We start from the raw sequence: 18,175 nt of genomic DNA, 5'->3' as shown, positions 1-18,175 counted from the left end.
ACACCAGCTGAGAATCTGACTCACAGTGTATTCTTAGAATGACTGATAATTTTATATATATATTTTTAAAAGTGTAAATCTACAGAACAGCTGAAAAGGGTAAGAAATAGTAATTCTGGATCTGATTTAGCCGGGCTTTCAAATAATGCATTTGCCTGAATCACAGTCTCTCAGAATGCTGGGACTTAGGCCCAAATCCTGTAAAGGCATTTGCATTGTTGGATTCCTGCACCTGCATGGAGGGGGCTCCAATTGGGTATGCACATGTAGGTGGATGCATTAGAAGGGTCAAAGCCACAGTGTGGATGGACAGTCATAAGGAAACGTGGCAACTAATGTAATACTTATATTAAAATATGAGGATACAAACTAAAATTTTAAGAAAGCCATGGAATTACTGCATGGTGTGATTTGGAATCTTCATTTTAATAATATAATGGAAAACATAATTTGGATGAGACTGTATGGAGAGTCAGGACATTCAAATATGTGGCTCCCATTCAACATTTTCAAAATAAAAAAAAATCCGGTTTTCAGGTTCAAAATTACTTTACATTTTGAAAGTTGAGCTAATTATACCAAAACAATTAAAGAATAAAAATGTTCTAAATCTACACAAAACGTTTTGATCGACCCACACTGAATTTTTTCAGATTTTTGGTTTGCAAAAAATTCCCACAGCCTCAAGATTTTGGACTTTCTGACCTGATTTCAAAACAGAAATATTTTTTGTGGATTGGAAAAAATGTTTCCTGCCAAGCTCTAATAATTGTTATTTTAGAACTGTAGCCGGTGTAATGTTATTGTATTATGTTGTAATAGGTGCAAATAAATATTTAATATTTACTAGGATGGTGTGATCTTCCTCAGTTTATAAAGGCAAAATCTTAAAATGAAAATGAATCTATATTCTTCCCAATGATTTAGCTCAGGGGTACGCAACCTATGGCACACGTGAGCTGCTTTTCAGTGGCACTCACACTGCCCGGGTCCTGGCCACTTTAATTTAATTTGAAATGAAGCTTCTTAAACATTTTAAAAACCTTATTTATTTTACATACAACAATAGTTTAGTTATATTCTAGACTTATAGAAAGAGACCTTCTAAAAACGTTAAAATGTATTACTGGCACGCAAAACCTTAAATTAGAGTGAATAAATGAAGACTCGGCACACCACTTCTGAAAGGTTGCTGACCCCTAATTTAGCTCATCACAGACCTGACAGTACACATTACTGGGAAACAGCTTAAACGTGTGCCTTTAAGAAAGATGCATAGAGAAATAGAAGCAAAGCTAAGAAGAAGATTTTAATCACTTAGTCTATTTTAATGTGGAGATAAAGGGATAGGGACTGTGGCATGGGAGGGAAAGAGGACAGAGTCTACTGATCACCTCAACCAGAGCTTAAAGAACTCTGAAAAATGTGGGAGAATCCATCATTTTCTATAGAAATAAAAGTAACATCACATCTGCTCCGCTCCCCAGCTGTGGAATTAATTCTGCCGCCAGCTCCTCTATCAATTGTGCTCCTCCCTTCACTCACCTCACCTCTGCTCATCCTGTAGCTCCTGGGGCATCTCCATCCCCTTCTTCCAGGCCAGGAAGGAGGGGCTGCTACAGGGTCCTCCCTCCCCCTTCCCAAGGTGGGTCTTGCAGGGGGGAGAGCAGAGGAGCTGTCACGGAGCTGCTTTCCCCACTTCCTTGCTCACAGGACAGGGCAGTGGGGGTGGAGAGAAGGGCTGCTTGAGCTGCTGAGTTTCCTTCCTCCCTCCTGTGAGAAGGGCTTCAGCTCTTGAGAGGAGGGCGAGAGTATTCTAATTGTTTTCTGAAGCAACCCTGATTGGCTGCTTACACTCCAGGAAGTGGGGAAAGCAGCCAATCAGTGGGTTTTTTCCCCCCAAGCCTGATTGAAATGTGCACCCCCTCAGTGACCCTGATGGAAATTGTATTTGCTTGGTCTATGACCCCCAGCCAAGGGGACTGTCTACAAAGGAATTTGCAACAGCCACTAACGAATATACTAAAATTTCTCTTACTTGCTAGGGACCAACAACATGCTTATTGTTGTACAAGACCCAAATAAAGGTCAGTCTCTGCCCTGATGAGGTTACAAGCAAAGGCCTGAATCAGAGTCGCTAAAGTTATTGGGCCTCCATACACAGACTTTTTCAGAATCAGGGCCAAAAAGATAAGGACATGGTGACAGATGCCTTAGAAACATCTAAGGCAGATGGATATTTCTGTAAATTTCTCCTGAAATAAGAAGACTAGGAGTCTACTTACAAGAATTATTCATATTTTTCTTGCTTCTGTACAACTTTTGTAATTTTATTAATCCACCTGGCCAGCAGCATGAAGTGTCCTGTGTTCCTAGCTTAGTGGACCTGATTACATTGATCTGTTAGAGTTTTAACTTTGAAAAATTGCTGCTTTTGTGTACAGCACATCCTTAAAGGCACTACAAGGAATTATATAATGAAAGGAAAGTAGGCTGCTGTAAACATTACAATATCGTCCAGGGGAATGGTGTACTATTTTACAGGACATAGAAACTTCTGTAATATTTTAGCAGAATACACCCAGAGACATACAAGACCAAATTAATTCCTATTTCAGCTCTACGGAACTTACTGAAGCCATTTAGTTGTATTCAATGAAAGTTCATGATATTTTACAGGGGACGTAAATATTGCACTCCTTGAATTATGATTATTCCTTTGTGTGTCTCCTAAGCAACTTGCTAATATTACTGTGTGATCTGTGAATATTACTGCTCAAGCAATATTTTTATGTGTAACCCAGACCAGGGTGGCTGTGATTTTTCCCCAACCTGAAAAAGCTCACTGGGGGGAAGAAGGGCAACAGTGAAAAGCCCAACTAAAGCTTTATGAAGTGAAACACAAAACACATACTCTGCCATTCACTTCAAAATCATGCCTATTCCTCAAACAAAGCTTGCAAACTCTCTAAGCTAAAGAGCCACAAAAATCAAGTCCCCCATCAGCCACTTTTGAACCAGCTCTAAGATACAAAACACCTTTACCAATTTATTTTGCTCTTCACAATCTTAACTATAAGATAACATTTCTGCCAAACCTACACCTCAATCCTGCAAACACCTATGCACATGCTTAAGTTTATACATATGAGTAGTCTGTGAGTAGTCCCATTGATTTCAATGGGTTTACTTAGGTGTGTGAAGTTATATGCAGGCATGAGTGTTTGCATGATTAGCACCCAAAGATTTCTAGTAATAAAGGTCTTTAATGGTCATATGAATATTTAGGGGTGGGGGAGAAAAGATGAGATCCTGGGCTCAAAGGGGTCAGTGGAAGTTTTGCTACTGATGTTATTTGGGTCAGGATTTAGTGTTGTTTCTTCTGAAGCCCCAACCTCCAAGCTTTCCACACGTTGGTCATGGCTGAAATACATATCAAGCCTAATGCCTAAGTCCTAACTCCAGCACAAAATTTCCATTGACAGATGAGTCTTGAGAACACTAAGATGCTCTCTTTTGGGTAGTATTCTAATAAATTACACAGTCCTATTCAAACTGAAAGCTTACACCTACTATTCTGGAAACAAGAGGTAATGTTTGTACAGAGGAAATATGAAGTCAGCAAGTTTTTGCAGATTGGAGTGCAGCGTTCAACTTCCAAATCAGTCTTCATCTTATTAAAAAACCTAATTTAAACCTGCTTGAATGTGCCTCTGCCTTAACTTAGATTTTTTAGAACACTGTCTGTTAGAAGATAGGACAAAGACTCTCTCTGTTAGTTGACTCTCATGTGAACAGCTCAGAAGCAGAATGAATTGTTTCTATGGGCGTGTGATTCCCAGCTGGAGGAGACACTCATGCTAGCTCTCATCAAGCTAATGTGCAAAACACAGAATGTAGCTGTGGCGGCACAAGCTGCAGGACAGGCTGGCCACCCCGAATCCATGCCTAGGGTCTCTGATGGACACATACTCAGGCACCTCGCCCAGCTCGTGCTGCCACAACTACATTCTATTTTTAGTACACTAGTTCCATGATGCCTAGGGCGCTTATGTCTCGTTGAGCTGAAAATCACACCCCCATCTCCAAGGGTAGACATACCGTGTTTTGCACTACAGCCCATGCCACACCAATCAATTCTTAACGATAATTGCAACACTTTGAGCCTGGTCTAGCCCTCACTGAAGTCAGTAAGAGTTTTGCCATTGACTTCAGTGAGCTCTGGATCAGGCCTTTACCCAAAATGCATTTAGTCAAGTGCCCTCAGCTATTTCACCATGTTTTTAAATTCAGTGAGAAACAACATAAGAAGTTTGCAGTGACTAATAAGGTGTTAGGCTGCTGGTTTTTTTTTTTTTTTTCAAAAAGCTAAAGGAAGGCAACACAAGGCAAGTTTTATTTTTAAAAATAAAAGTGAGCTATATTGTACACCCTTTTTCTGAGCTTTTTGTATGAAGCAGAAGGATTTGTACTTCATGCTTTAGCACAAAATATTACCACCTCATTTCCACAATTTCAGGTGCAACCTTTTAATTTTCACATCACCACTATGATAACTTAACCTAACTGAAAAATGTCATTGTTGCAGCCAGGATTCACAATGGGCCACCGAAAAAGGAAAAGCTGAACTCGGGTTTCACTCACAGTCTATCTGCATTTCAAGCCAGTCCACTGTCCCAAAAGGCAACGAAGATGAAGCTTTTCTAACAAATCCTTCAACTATATCTTTTCTCCTTTTAAGGTTCCCTCTTTTGTAGAGGCGAGTATGTAAATCTGTAACCTTTTTAAAAAGAAGACTTTAATATTTATTCTGAATTCTTTTTTACGATGCTAATGAAGGTATAGAGCAACTAACATTTTCTTACGGTTTATTATTGTTGCTCTAGTCTTCACATCCAGCAAGAGGAGAAGAGAGGGACAATATACTCGCATCTTACAGGAACCTTTTCTTTTCTTCTTAGGCTTTATTGATTTCTTTTAATTTTTAAAAAGAACTTTTATAAAATAAACTACCTAATAGAAACAGATTCTTTACAAACACAGGGTAGAGATATGTCTCTAAAGCACTGGACAATGAGCACTCAAGAAAGTATTGTGCCACAGGAAGCTACAATACCTCACAGAGCAAATAGGCTGTACAGGTTATAAGCCCACTGTTGAACCCTTCTGTAAGCCACTGGCTCAGGGGAGAATGGGGCAGTACCAGGGCCCTCCCACCTCCCAACCGCTTTTGAGACTGGATAGATCTGCCAACAGCACAAGCCCAAAATAGTCCTGTACCAGATCCTGGTCCCTTGAACATCTGCACTAAACCATACACAACTGGGCCACAGAAATCCACACAGGAGGAGGCTGAAAAATAAACATCTGTGCAAGATTCTATTGGATATATCCTCAGTGATGAAAGTTAGAAGGGAGCCTCAAAATGAGACTAATGGACAGGAAAGAGCAGGAGTAACCATAAGCTGTCTTGAGGAAAAGGTAAAGTAACTGAAAAGAGGAAGTGTTGCCTCATGGAGCAGAGGAATGGGAGTCTGGAATCCATAGATCTGGCAGCAACTCACTGCGTGCCCTCAAAGTCATTTAACCTTTCTGTGCCATAAAAGAGGTATGAGAATATTTACCTACCTCATCAGGCTATTGCAATACAATAGCGCTTTAAAACCACTTATTATTATTAATTATGTGTATTCTTAAAGTGTCTAGGAACCCATTGTGCTAGGCACTGTACAAACATAACAAAAAGATGATCCCTGCCCGAACAAGCTTACAATCATTTACTGCAAACACAGGAATACTTGATACTTCTGTTTAAGACTGCAGATACAACCAAGATGATATTATAGCTACAACAATACTGCCAATTTCTTCACAATGGTAGCTTGCTAGTGTTGGCCACTAATCTAACGTGATGTGCCAATTCAAACTCAAGGCATCTGAAGGTTTTCAACCTGTTATTAATTTACTGTGTTAGCTCCCCAGCTTTAATAATATATTCACACCAGTTCTTTTAATTAAGATTCCATTTGTAGTCCCTAGTTCAAAAATATTTTTGGAAAGCAATTTCTACATTTTATTTTCTTGTGAAAAAACTGTAATTGCAAGCCACAGTCTATGTTACCACATTCGTACTTTCTGATGAGATAACTGTGAACTGAAATTAATAAACAAAGGATAATCTTCTATTTAACACTCTGAAGATTACTTGAAGCTATTCATAACATGAAAATAAGAATGATTAGGTAGCGACGTTGGTAATATGTAGGTACATGGATATAATGAGGAATGATAAAACATTCATTCCACACTCCTGTACGACAAACTACAGTCCAATTAGTGCAATTTTATTCCTTTGCCAAAGCCTTAAAATAATTGGAAGAGTCAAAATCTTTCCATGATGTTTTAAAATATCAGCCACGCTTGCATGTGGAGCCCTTTTGCCATCCTTTCCTTAAAAAAAAAAAAAAAGAAAATCATTTTTTTATGTCTGAATAGATCATAGTAACAAAAGATGTAAAGCCAGATAAGAGTTGGGAATCATGGAAAAACTTATCAGCTGCAATTGGGGAATGTTTGTTGCAACTAGAAATGGGACACAAAGTCAAAACCGGGGTGCTTTGGGCCAAGCTATTCTAACCTATGCTGGTTGTCAATGAGCCTAAGAGACTGTCTTTCCCCCATGTGGGACAATGGTATGGAAACCTCTACATTACGTAGGACTTGCCTTATGCATGGCAGAACCCCCAGGGGCTGTTTACAGGTTTAGGGATGATTTGCACAGGCAGATCGACATGCAATAGGGCCCAGTATTGAGGACCAACAATTAGGAACATCACATAGTTGAGGGGTATAGTAGCATAGTTTTCAACTACATTCAAAATCAGTATAGATAAGACTTCTATAAGAACTATAGCTCAATATAGAATACAAAATTCTTTGGATCCCAAGAAACCCTCCAAGAAGGGCTATTATATGTATGTGCTTGTCATCATCTAAAGAACCCTGAAGTTCTTATCTGAAGCTATTAAAGCTTGGCAGAATGGTGTTCTAGCATGTGGCCTCTGACACATAAAGGGTCAAGTATTTGATAGAATGGCCTCCATGGTTCTCTTGCTGTTGGAGAAGTGGAATCCAAGTGCTTGTGCTGAGGAATTATCAGTGGCAAACACTCATTCTATGCACTCACTTTCCAGTCTCAAGGCTATCTTTGCAAGAAAGAGGTTATGGATCTTACAGCCTTCATTAAAAAACAACAATGTAATTTACCTTGACATTTCTACATTCTCCACATCAGGGGTTACTGTACCTCTAACACTAATGCAGGAACCAATCCCTGTAGCAAATCCCGTTGCCTACTCTGTCCCCATATCCTCTCTAGAGACACCATCGTAGGATCCAACTACATCAGCCACACCCTCAGGGACTCTTTCACCTGCACATCTACTAATGTGATGTATGCCATCATGTGCCAGCAATGCACCTCTGCCATGTACATTGGCCAAACCGGACAGTCTCTACATAAAAGAATAAATGGACACAAATCAGACATCAAGAATGGTAACATACAAAAACTAGCAGGAGAACACTTAAATCTCCCTGGACATTCAATAACAGATTTAAAAGTAGCCATCCTGCAACATAAAACTTCAAAAACAGACTTCAAAGAGAAACTGCCGAGCTACAATTCATTTGCAAACTTAACACCATTAATTTGGCCTTGAATAGAGACTGGGAGTGGCTGGCTCACTACAAAAGCAATTTTCTCTCCCTTGGTATTGATACCTCCTCATCAATTATTGGGAGTGGACCACATCCACCCTGATTGAATTGGCCTTGTCATCACTGATTCTCCACTTGTAAGGTAACTCCCTTCTCTTCATGTGCCAGTATATTTATGCTTGTATCTGTAATTTTCACTCCATGCATCTGAAGAAGTGGTTTTTTACCCACGAAATCTTATGCCCAAATAAATCTGTTAGTCTTTAAGGTGCCACCGGTCTCCTCGTTGTTATTTTCGGAGGGAAATGTGAACAAGCGGGAAGTCTGGCAGAATTGAAGATGCGGTCAATGGTTTGGCTAGGATTTAGAGAGGCATATGAACAGCTGAATACTTATAGATGAGTTTTGCAGCATGCTCAGAAGGTTAACAAATTTGGGCTCTGGTGGAGCAATTTCCAAAATAAAGGACCCCTCATAGGAGATAGTCTCCTAGCACTTTCCTCTTGTTTATATCAAGGGAATTTCAGTTCAAGCATCTCTGCCATTCTCAGCTCTGTTCTGCATTGCTAGGTCTTGTGATTTTATATGAAGTCTCACAATATTTCGTGATTTTATGAAAACACTAGCTCCTGGAGTCATGTGATTACATGAGAATCTCAACTTGCATTAAAAAAGTGGATTCCTATCCCTCATGGTTGCAGATAAAAGTTTGAAAATGAGAACTAAGTGCACCCAAAAGGTTCAAAAACCTCGAAGGTTAACAGGAAGGACCAATAATTTATTTTTTAAAAATCTCTTGATTTCTAAGCCAATCTCATGACTTTTGGAAGTGTGACCTGATGTTTGGCTGCTTTGGGTTGGCAATATTCTCTGTGGCTGTGTGTCAGAGAGAGAGAGAGAGAGAGAGATGATCTCTCAGATAACAAACCATTTTGGACTTTATAGGCTAAAGCCAATACCCTGAATTCCACCTCAGAGCCTTTACTCATGCCCAGCTTGCAATGTGAGTTAGTTGTGACCTCTTCTATTACCCGCTGTTCTTGATCTGTAAATGTTTCTATACATATCTCAAGTAATCAACAAAATTACTGATATCATCAAGATTCATTTAAAACAATCACTGTCTTTGATCCATTTGGTATCATTTTGCAAAACTATATGGATTCCTCAAAATTAGACCTAAATCACAGATACCACTTGTTGTCAGTAGCTCACAAATATGAAAGGATCTATGCAGGAAAGCACAATACATTAGAAAGAGTTCATGAGAAAAAGTGGGAGCTGTTGATCTCAGAAAAAAACGGATCAGTGTAAAATAATTAATCTAAGCAACAAATATTGTCTCCAAAATTCTGAACTGTGACTATAAACATATTATGCAAATTTCTGGCTGCATACATTCAGGCATCATTAGCAAGCTAAGCGGCATGCAGGTGGCGTTGTCTGAAAACCTCCGAATGGCTGCAAAGATACAACAATGTACATCACTTGAGCTAGTTATGTGATATATCTTGTTCATGAGAACCCCTAAAGAAAGAAAGGGTTACCCACTTTTAGAGCTTGCGCCTGCTCCTGTTAAAGTCATCGTTAAAACTCCCATTGATTTCAGGGTTGCAGGGTCAGGTCCTTTGTGGGCAGTGGTACACATTGTGAGTTAAATAAATTGGTTCCCAATATTCAAAAGTGACTTGTGATTTCAAGAGTTCGGATTTTGGGGGTAAGGAATGCAAGAAAGCAGAGGCTGTTATAAGCAAAAGCAGCTGCAGAGGCAGTGCAAATACCACAAAGTCTTCATGTTACCTTCCCAAGGAAATACAATGTATAAAATCCTAGTCCTTCCTTCACTATATAAAATGATCACACTACAATTCTTATACCACACCACATACCATTTTCTTCCCTTGAGTACCATTTGTTTTTCTTTGGCATCTATAATTGTAAGAGAAATATTTAACACATATGCACAAAGCAGAATAAATGACTGAGTAGCTGAGGTTAGACACCTTCTGGAAATAGCAACAGAGGGTCCTGTGGCACCTTTAAGACTAACAGAAGTATTGGGAGCATAAGCTTTCGTGGGTAAGAACCTAATCTGAAGAAGTGAGGTTCTTACCCACGAAAGCTTATGCTCCCAATACTTCTGTTAGTCTCAAAGGTGCCACAGGACCCTCTGTTGCTTTTTACAGATTCAGACTAACACGGCTACCCCTCTGATACTTGGCTTCTGGAAATATTCATTACAAGTTACCTGAGAAAGGTTTACAGAAATTCTGTCTCTTTTACCTCCTGAAGACTATCAACTGTACAATGCCTCTTCCCAATTTGCAGACTCCGTTTTGACATATGTTTACCCTGGATATTAATTAAGCCAAAATCTTGATTTATTCAAAAATTAAATCTCCAATTTCCTCTTCATCATTATCCACTTTCTCAAACCAACTATATCAAAAAGCTCCCGTGCCAAAGCATTCTGAGCCTGAGCCAATACCCCATAAAGTCAATGGTACTCCGACGGGCATTGGACCAGACCCTCATATAATAATAAAAGATTAGGATACATCTTTGCATACCAAGAAAACAAATCCATAAAATTATAATGAAAAATCCATAAAAAGGATACATAAAACCAGTACATAATCATTTTTAACATTGATTTATCAACATATTTATACTGGATAACTTTAACGAGTATTGTGGGTATTTCTATTTCCCAATATCATTTAATATAACCAGATGTTATATTACCTATAATGGGAGAGGCAGAATGACCCAGTGGGTAAAGCCAGGAGATCTGCATTGTGTTCGCAGCTCAGTCACTGACTGTATAAACTTGGGCAAGTCACTTCATCTCTCTGTGCCTTGATTTCACTTCCACATCTTTCTTCTCAGTGGTTTTCAACCAGGTATACAGATACCCCTGGGGATACGGAGAGGTCTTCCAGGGGTTTACGTCAACTCATCTAGATATATGCCTAGTTTTACAACAGGCTACATAAAAAGCACTAGCAAAGTCAGTACAAACTAAAATTTCATATAGACAATGACTTTTTATACTATACACTGAAATGTAAGTACAATATTCCAATTGATTTATTTTATAATTAGATGGTAAAATTGAGAAAGTAAGCCATTTTTTTTCAGTAATAGTGTGCTGTATGTATTTTTATGTCTGATTTTGTAGGCAAGTAGTGAGGTGGAATTTGGGAGTACACAAGACAAATCAGACTCCTGAAAAGGTACAGGAGTTTGGAAAGGTTGAGAGCTACTGTGTCTTATCTGTTTAGATTGTCAGGTATCTGGGACAGTGACTGTCTCTTACTATGTGTCCAGCACCTTGTCCAATGGGCCATAATCTCAGTGGTGACTTTAGGCATTACCGCAATATAAGTAAAAATAATAATGAAACTCAATCTTACTAATACTTTCACATGATTTGTTTTATTTTTGCTCAAGATATATCAATATTGAACATGGATGCCAATGACTCAACTATAAATATGCTAATTTTCAACTTTTGGCATGTGCCCATGTTAGATATATAACAAGAACATTCCCCAGGGGCACTGCCTTGATTTATTCTGAGCCATCAAAGTCAAGTCAGTGCAATAACTAACACTTCTGTGTGCAAGAACAAAACATTCATTAAAGCTGGTAGCTGTGATTTTCACTGATGTGGACTCTTCTTTGCTGTTTTTTGGGTGCTAAGAACAGGTTATTTTATCCTAACAATAGTGCCACGTGATGAGTAAGTGCAACTCTTAACTGCCAATATCTAGCCTTTTAAATTTGTTTATTTTAGAACAGAGTCATGCAGTCATTTTTCACTCATCAAAGATAATTTTGACACTGAGCTAATTTGTGAGAAAAATCTGTCTCCTCTATACACTCTCTTTTGAACACTCTCGAAGGTATATTTTTAGACCATCCTGATTATAAATCCCAAATATTTTACCATTTCTACCAGCATCATGCAGTGTGATGTCTGCACATGCACATAATCCCTTGGTCAGATTAATCTTCTTCCTTGTTGTTTTCACAGAGGGATGAAAATCAACTGCTACTTATTAATTATAATTCTTAGATCACCCTTCCTTTCCTATCTCAAAAATAAAACCAGCCTCCATCCAGATGTTAGCTTTGGTAGGTGACTGAGATAGTCCTATCTCCAGTATTAGCTATCCTTTCACTTTCATATGCTCTTATTATTAATCACAAATCATAAATAACAATAAATGTATTATTATTGTTATGAATTATGTGCATTTTACTAGTACCCACAGAGTCTAATCAGGCATTATTGTCCCATGATGCTAAAGTCTACACATATACACTGATATGTTTTCACACTGGGCACACTGTCTTTTAAAATCCATATCTCCAGACCTCACCTCCGATATGTTCTCAATGGGACTGACTAGGTGCTTACCATCAACACCGCCAAAAGACTTTCCTCTAAGCCAGTGTTCTCCACAACACTTTATCCTGGCTAGTTAGGTCTCAGATAGGGCTATCTCTGCATGAAGAATAAGGAAGAATGGACAGCAACTTCCTCTCTCACGCTCTGTGCACGTGGCATCTGCAATGTGGCTACAAGCACTATGCAGCACAAGATACAGCATGACAAATGCTGCCCCTAGCACTTATGGCCTCAGAAGAGTGTCTATGGCCCCTCCTCCATCCCAGCTAGCACCAGGACAGTTACAGCGGGCGAATGCTTGCTATAACTTTTCTATGGTTTAGTAACAGCCATATCTCACCACACACCTATTCATGAGGCTATTGTGCAGCATGACACCTCAGTGGCCATTGCTCCTCACCTCTCAATAAGCCTTTGCCATCCGATTACACTAAGGGTACGTCTATACTTACCTCCGGGTTCGGCGGTAAGCAATCGATCTTCTGGGATCGATTTATCGCGTCTTGTCTAGACGCGATAAATGGATCCCGGAAGTGCTCGCCGTCGTCACCGGTACTCCTGCTCCGCGAGAGGAGTACGTGGAGTCAAGGGGGGAGCCTGCCTGCCGCGTGTGGACCCGCGGTAAGTACCTTGTAGTTCGAACTAAGATACTTCGACTTTAGCTACGTTATTCACGTAGCTGAACTTGCGTATCTTAGTTCCAACTGGGGGGTTAGTGTGGACCAGCCCTAAGGGTGAACTGTCCATAATGAAAAAACAAACAAGAAAAGGACAGTTCAACTACTAACAACTGGACATTGAGATCAGTGCTCCTACAGGCTCCTATCCCCTCCAACTACCTTTTTTATAAAGTTCCCAGCTTTCCTTCGAGTGTCTGATTGTCCAGAGCCCTGCTTCATCTGTACAGCTGTGGGTAATTTATGCAGGGAGTTCACTGTCTGTTGGTCTTCGGGAAGAACCTTTGCATTGTTGTGAGGGATATAGCAGTGTCCCTCAGGCTGCTCAAAGGGCCAACTCTGTTTTAAATAGACTTTGTTTTGCTCTCCATTGTTGGTAATAGCTGAAGCATTTAAAAGCATCAACATGTTGATTGTGTCCCTTGCTACTTTTATCTCTTTTCTTATGCAGCTTCAAATTAACATGCCTTTTTCTTCATTTCCTTGTTTGTGCATCAGCATCATTAATGCTGTCAGCACAGCTCTGGGGATAGAGTTAGTTAACTGCTACTTCACTGCAAAAGCCTTGCAAATATAGTCCCAAATTCTGCCATTTGATATGTGCATGTAATTTCCATCGACAATGTACTAAAAATCTATTTCATATGTCTATGACTACTGCGACACACGTACTGAAAGCAGCATTTGGGCCATTGGGTCATATGGACAGTTCCCCTTTGATGAAAACAGCATTGCAAGGCCAAACACATGAAAAAATGCAAGGAAAGTAAGCCCCAAGAGTCCAAATTCTGACCTTAGTCACACCCACAAAACCTATTGGATTATGAGCAGGGAATTTGACCCCCACTCTTTATTTTTGCATATCTTTATGTATTTCAGTCTCTTTGCCCACAAAAGGGAAAATATAATTCAGAGGGCCAAATTCACAGCTGGTAAAAGTTTGCTAAACTCCATTGACTTCTGAAGGCCTACTCTGATTTATAACAGCTGAGAATCTGGCCCGCTGTTTTTTGTTGTGCACAAAGCTCCGATACACTCCAACAACAACTGTGTGCCTGCGTCTTTTAATTTGACCCTCAGTTTACAGATCTTTTGCTGTGATGACAGTGGGGGTGTAATTCTCCTTAAAGCGCTGCCGTGGCAAAGGACCTTCTTTAAAGTGCTGCTGCGGCAGCACTTTAATGTTGCTGTCCCTTTGTCCCCCCATCGGCAGATGGGGGGTGGGGCAAAAGGGGCAGCTGCCCCGGGGCCGGCGATTTAAATTGCTGCCGGAGCCCTGGGCGGCGCAGGCCAGGCAGCGCGGATGGGCTGGCTGGGGGAGGCTGACACTCCAAGCCCCGCCCCTTCTGCCCAAGGCTCGCCCTTTCTGGAGTCCTGGAGCCGGGCCCCCGTACCAGTAAGTGTTTCCTATTACTTTCATCCCTGGCTACTTCTATGTGGCAGGATTTGTGGGAAGCACATGCATGAGCTACATTTATCATCTTTCTTAGATCTACTGGCAATGGAATCGTTTATTTGATAATCTTGCTATATACCTGTGAAATCGTCTCTTTACTGTTTATAAAAGAAATCATTTTGTATTGTTAACTAGGACTTTTACCTTCTAATAAAGTTTCAGAAGTGCTGACTGCCTGAAGCACAAATTTAAGTCAATGAGAGCTTTCACTGCTCAGCCTCCCTGAAAAACCAGGCCCTTGATAATTTTTAAAAAATAAGTTAATAAGGTATATTAAAAACAGAAAATAGTTTAGTGCATTCTCCTCTAAATGTGCAGGTGTATATGTCGTTAATATTGACTGGACTTACACATGAACACTGGAAGCAGAATAAACCCACACGTAAGATATATTGTAGTCTCCTAAATTCTGACAGTTTTAAGAAACAAATGGACAAAGTGGGGCCTATTGTACATGATGATGTCCTTTTAAATATTTATTATTTGGGTGTAAGTAAACTTTTAAACAAAAATCAAAGGTAAACTCACTGTGTATTCTCTTAATTGTTTCATTTTAAAATTCCCATATTTTGGAGATGCTATCTTTCCAACAGTTTTAAGAACATTTTGAACAAGATGTCATGATTACCAGACCATGGTTGTTTTTTTTCCTACCACCTGCAACTGGAGTAGGAAAATGGTTTTACACTGTCTCCAAGAACATGCCTGGTTACTTAGTAATTCAACAATTGTCATCCATGTCACTATCAAAGTAATTGAAATCTCTTCTGATTGATGTTCTTGGATTTTTCAGGCTCTCTTATCAGTATAAATATTTCCTGGTCAGCTTTCTTATCCTATCCAAGTGGGTCTATAACAGTTTCTCGTGATTTTTCTTTATCCTTTTACCTCTAGTTCATTTCAATTCAATTCAAATTCTATCTACACTAGAAGCCAACCTGTAAGTGAGTGTACTATCCTTCTGCATGGTCCTACTGCACCTATCTTTTTTTCACTGATACATTTGCTCCTGCTTGGTAACATACCTCTTTGTATATACTATAGTATGCAATGTACTATTTTACTGGCCTTGTTAATTTCTTGATTTAGACAAATCTTCAGGTCATATCATGCCCCCAGTGCACATACATAGCTTTCACTGACGTCACTGGAGTTTCCATGTGTGGATCGAGCACATGATATAGCTCTAAGTCTAAATTACTCACTACATGAGAAATGGCTGACTACTGAAACTCCTGCTACTCAGATGTTCTCCCCCCATCTAACCTAACTATAGGATGCCAGGTAGCAGGGACTGATATGTTTTCACACTGGGCACACTGTCTTTTAAAATCCATATCTCCAGAAGTAAAATATCAGTGGCAATCCATCCAATTTGGTTGATACTCTAAATTGAAGAGGGATGTTATAAATACCCAACCCTATTGTGTCAATGGCACTCGATATACCCCTATGTCTAGATAACTTCTAACAATACCATATTGAGCTGGGCTCTGGTCTCAAAACATCTTTGCATTTTCACCTCTCCTTGGATCCACTATTCTTCTTCACACTGCATTTAAAGCAAACCCAGTTAATCACAACTCTCACACAAAAATAATGTTTCTGATCATCTAGATAATATATAAACATCCTTTGGTCCTACCAGGGACAGGCTGTACACCTGAAAGTAAGATATTATATTTATTTACTTTCAGCTTCAAAAAATAGAAACATGATTGTGCCTCTTTTTTTAGTGCTTCATATCTCCTTTCTTTTATATCATGAAAGATAAAACTCAGATAGGAACACTGACAACATCACAGCTTTCAAAGTGCATTCACCCGTTACCGTGTAAATAGTACAGTCACTTACTTTAATCTATCTTCCTCGGCCCATCACACCTGCAAGTTCAAGCATGCACACTCCGCACTTTCTGATTTAAATGCAGCAGTTTGGGATTTGGATTACATTTATCAAGCTGTTACACTATGCCAGAGGTATCAGTTTTGACAGACATATTGTCAGTCACCAAACAACTCTATTCTGAAACACTTGGTGCTGCTAATCTGGCATTTCTTATATTACTACTCTGTGTATGGCTAGTATACAAATATGTTAATTGGTTCACTACTAAAAATATGACCAAAAAAGATCTGTCAAGATCTAAATATAGTTGACTTGTATTCCACCAAAAACTTCATGCAGCCGCTAGACATGTTAAACACTTGAGACCATACCTGCTGCAACTAAACTATGTTGTCTCTTAATTTGTATATTTCCTTCTTCCTCCTCTTATTATATTTCCATCTCTTCCAATATAATACATAAATGATAAAATCCATATGAATTCTATATGGTGCAGATAAAATTCCAACTATCAGACACCAGCTTAACTGTCCTGCAAAGTGGTCAAATCATTTTTTATTTTAATTTTTTAGAACCAGACCACCTACAGAAGAAGCCGCTGTACTTGGAAATACCCTCTTTGCCATAGCTGCAGCCTCCAACACAATTAGCAACATTAGAAATTGCCTCTGAATTATTTTGAGTAATCTCTAAACAATAATTCGGTCCACACCAAGCCACGAATCAGAAAGAAGCTGCTCTATCCAAAAAAATCCCCCCACCCCTTAATATTTTGATGCTTTTGTGATTTTTAACTTGCATCTGCATTCATTCTGGTAACTGGTCACCTCCTCCAGAAAAAGAGCATATGATCTTCCCCATACTCACATGGCACTGTGCGGAGGTAGAGATTGTCTCGTATGATCTGTTGGAGCTCGTGGTCCACCGAACCTTTCTGGAACCGTAAATTGAGGTAGTGACGAAGGTCCTTATCAACGATGCCTCCTGTAAAAGCGACAAGAGGCCACTGAATAAAAGACCAAACAAAACTAGTCACAGATTTAAAAAAAAAAAATTAAATCATCGCCTTGCTTGCAACAGAATCAGTCACTTGCAAGCTCTGCTACTGTATAGATCACTTTCCTTTATGCTACTGCCAGGACAAAGACAGTTTTTAGCTACAGAAATGCACTCAGCATAATAATATAATTTCTCATTGATAAACAATTATTTTCAAGAATGAAAATACTTAATGACAACTGAGTAGTAAAATCCACAAAGTTAAAAAAACAGACATCTATGAAACAAAATGAACCACAGACAGAGATGTCAAAGTATTTTACTGCACAGGCAGATAACATGTATTATGCTCTGCATGATTCCTTAGCCATTGCCCATCAGCTTATTAAAAGATAATTCCCTTCTCCAAACTGTCCCTATATGACATGTGAAAAGCTCTAACTCCAAAGGCAGTCAGAATACAGTGTAACTAAAACACTCTCAAATGTCCTGAATGCTCACAAAAATAATAAATAATCAATACCATGTTCACTATAAATGATCCTTGCATGTGGAAAATATATAATAGCAATCAAGTGTGCTTATTTCATTTCCACCACTGAAATCAAATCAATGGTAGGGTGGTAGCATCTCAAAAAATTTTACAAACTTGCATGTAGATGATGGGAATCAGGTTGAACATACTCTCTCTCCAATTTCACCATTACTTTAGAGCAAACCAGCTTAGACATTGAAGCACTGCTCAGCTGGTTATTGAATGCATCATATTCCATTATTAAAAACAGATACAGAAATCAAATCTAATTTATGTAATAAACATTTCCAGAAATATTTCCCCTCCATCTCAATGAGTTAACTGATGGACCACATTTTGTAACTATAGGCAAAAATCTATAAATAGCTACATTTCTTACTGTTTAACATGACGGAGGAGGGATAATATAGAAAACCCTTGACATGCCATTCACAGACATATTCCCCAAGATGAAACATCACAGTTGGATTGATTTCTAACTTGTTGCATCACACATTCAACCTCAAAGCATGCAAAACAAAAGA

The 18,175-nt window shown here is 39.1% G+C and overlaps 1 protein-coding gene across 11 annotated transcripts in view; it reads right to left on the bottom strand.

Annotated features, from left to right (window-relative positions):
• MAGI2 (membrane associated guanylate kinase, WW and PDZ domain containing 2) overlaps positions 1-18,175 on the bottom strand; it is a 1,117,725-nt gene that overhangs the window by 746,722 nt on the left and 352,828 nt on the right. For all 11 annotated transcript variants that reach the window (XM_034765732.1, XM_034765767.1, XM_034765757.1 and 8 more), the window contains exon 2: positions 16,985-17,101. In XM_034765732.1, the coding sequence (XP_034621623.1) occupies positions 16,985-17,101 (117 nt within the window). The remainder of the gene's footprint in view (positions 1-16,984; positions 17,102-18,175) is intronic.

The sequence above is a fragment of the Trachemys scripta genome, chromosome 1, assembly GCF_013100865.1.
Source record: "Trachemys scripta elegans isolate TJP31775 chromosome 1, CAS_Tse_1.0, whole genome shotgun sequence".
Classification (NCBI taxonomy): domain Eukaryota; kingdom Metazoa; phylum Chordata; order Testudines; family Emydidae; genus Trachemys; species Trachemys scripta.
The sequence above is the reverse complement of the archived record's forward strand: the minus strand, read 5'-3'. Positions and strand labels throughout refer to the sequence as shown.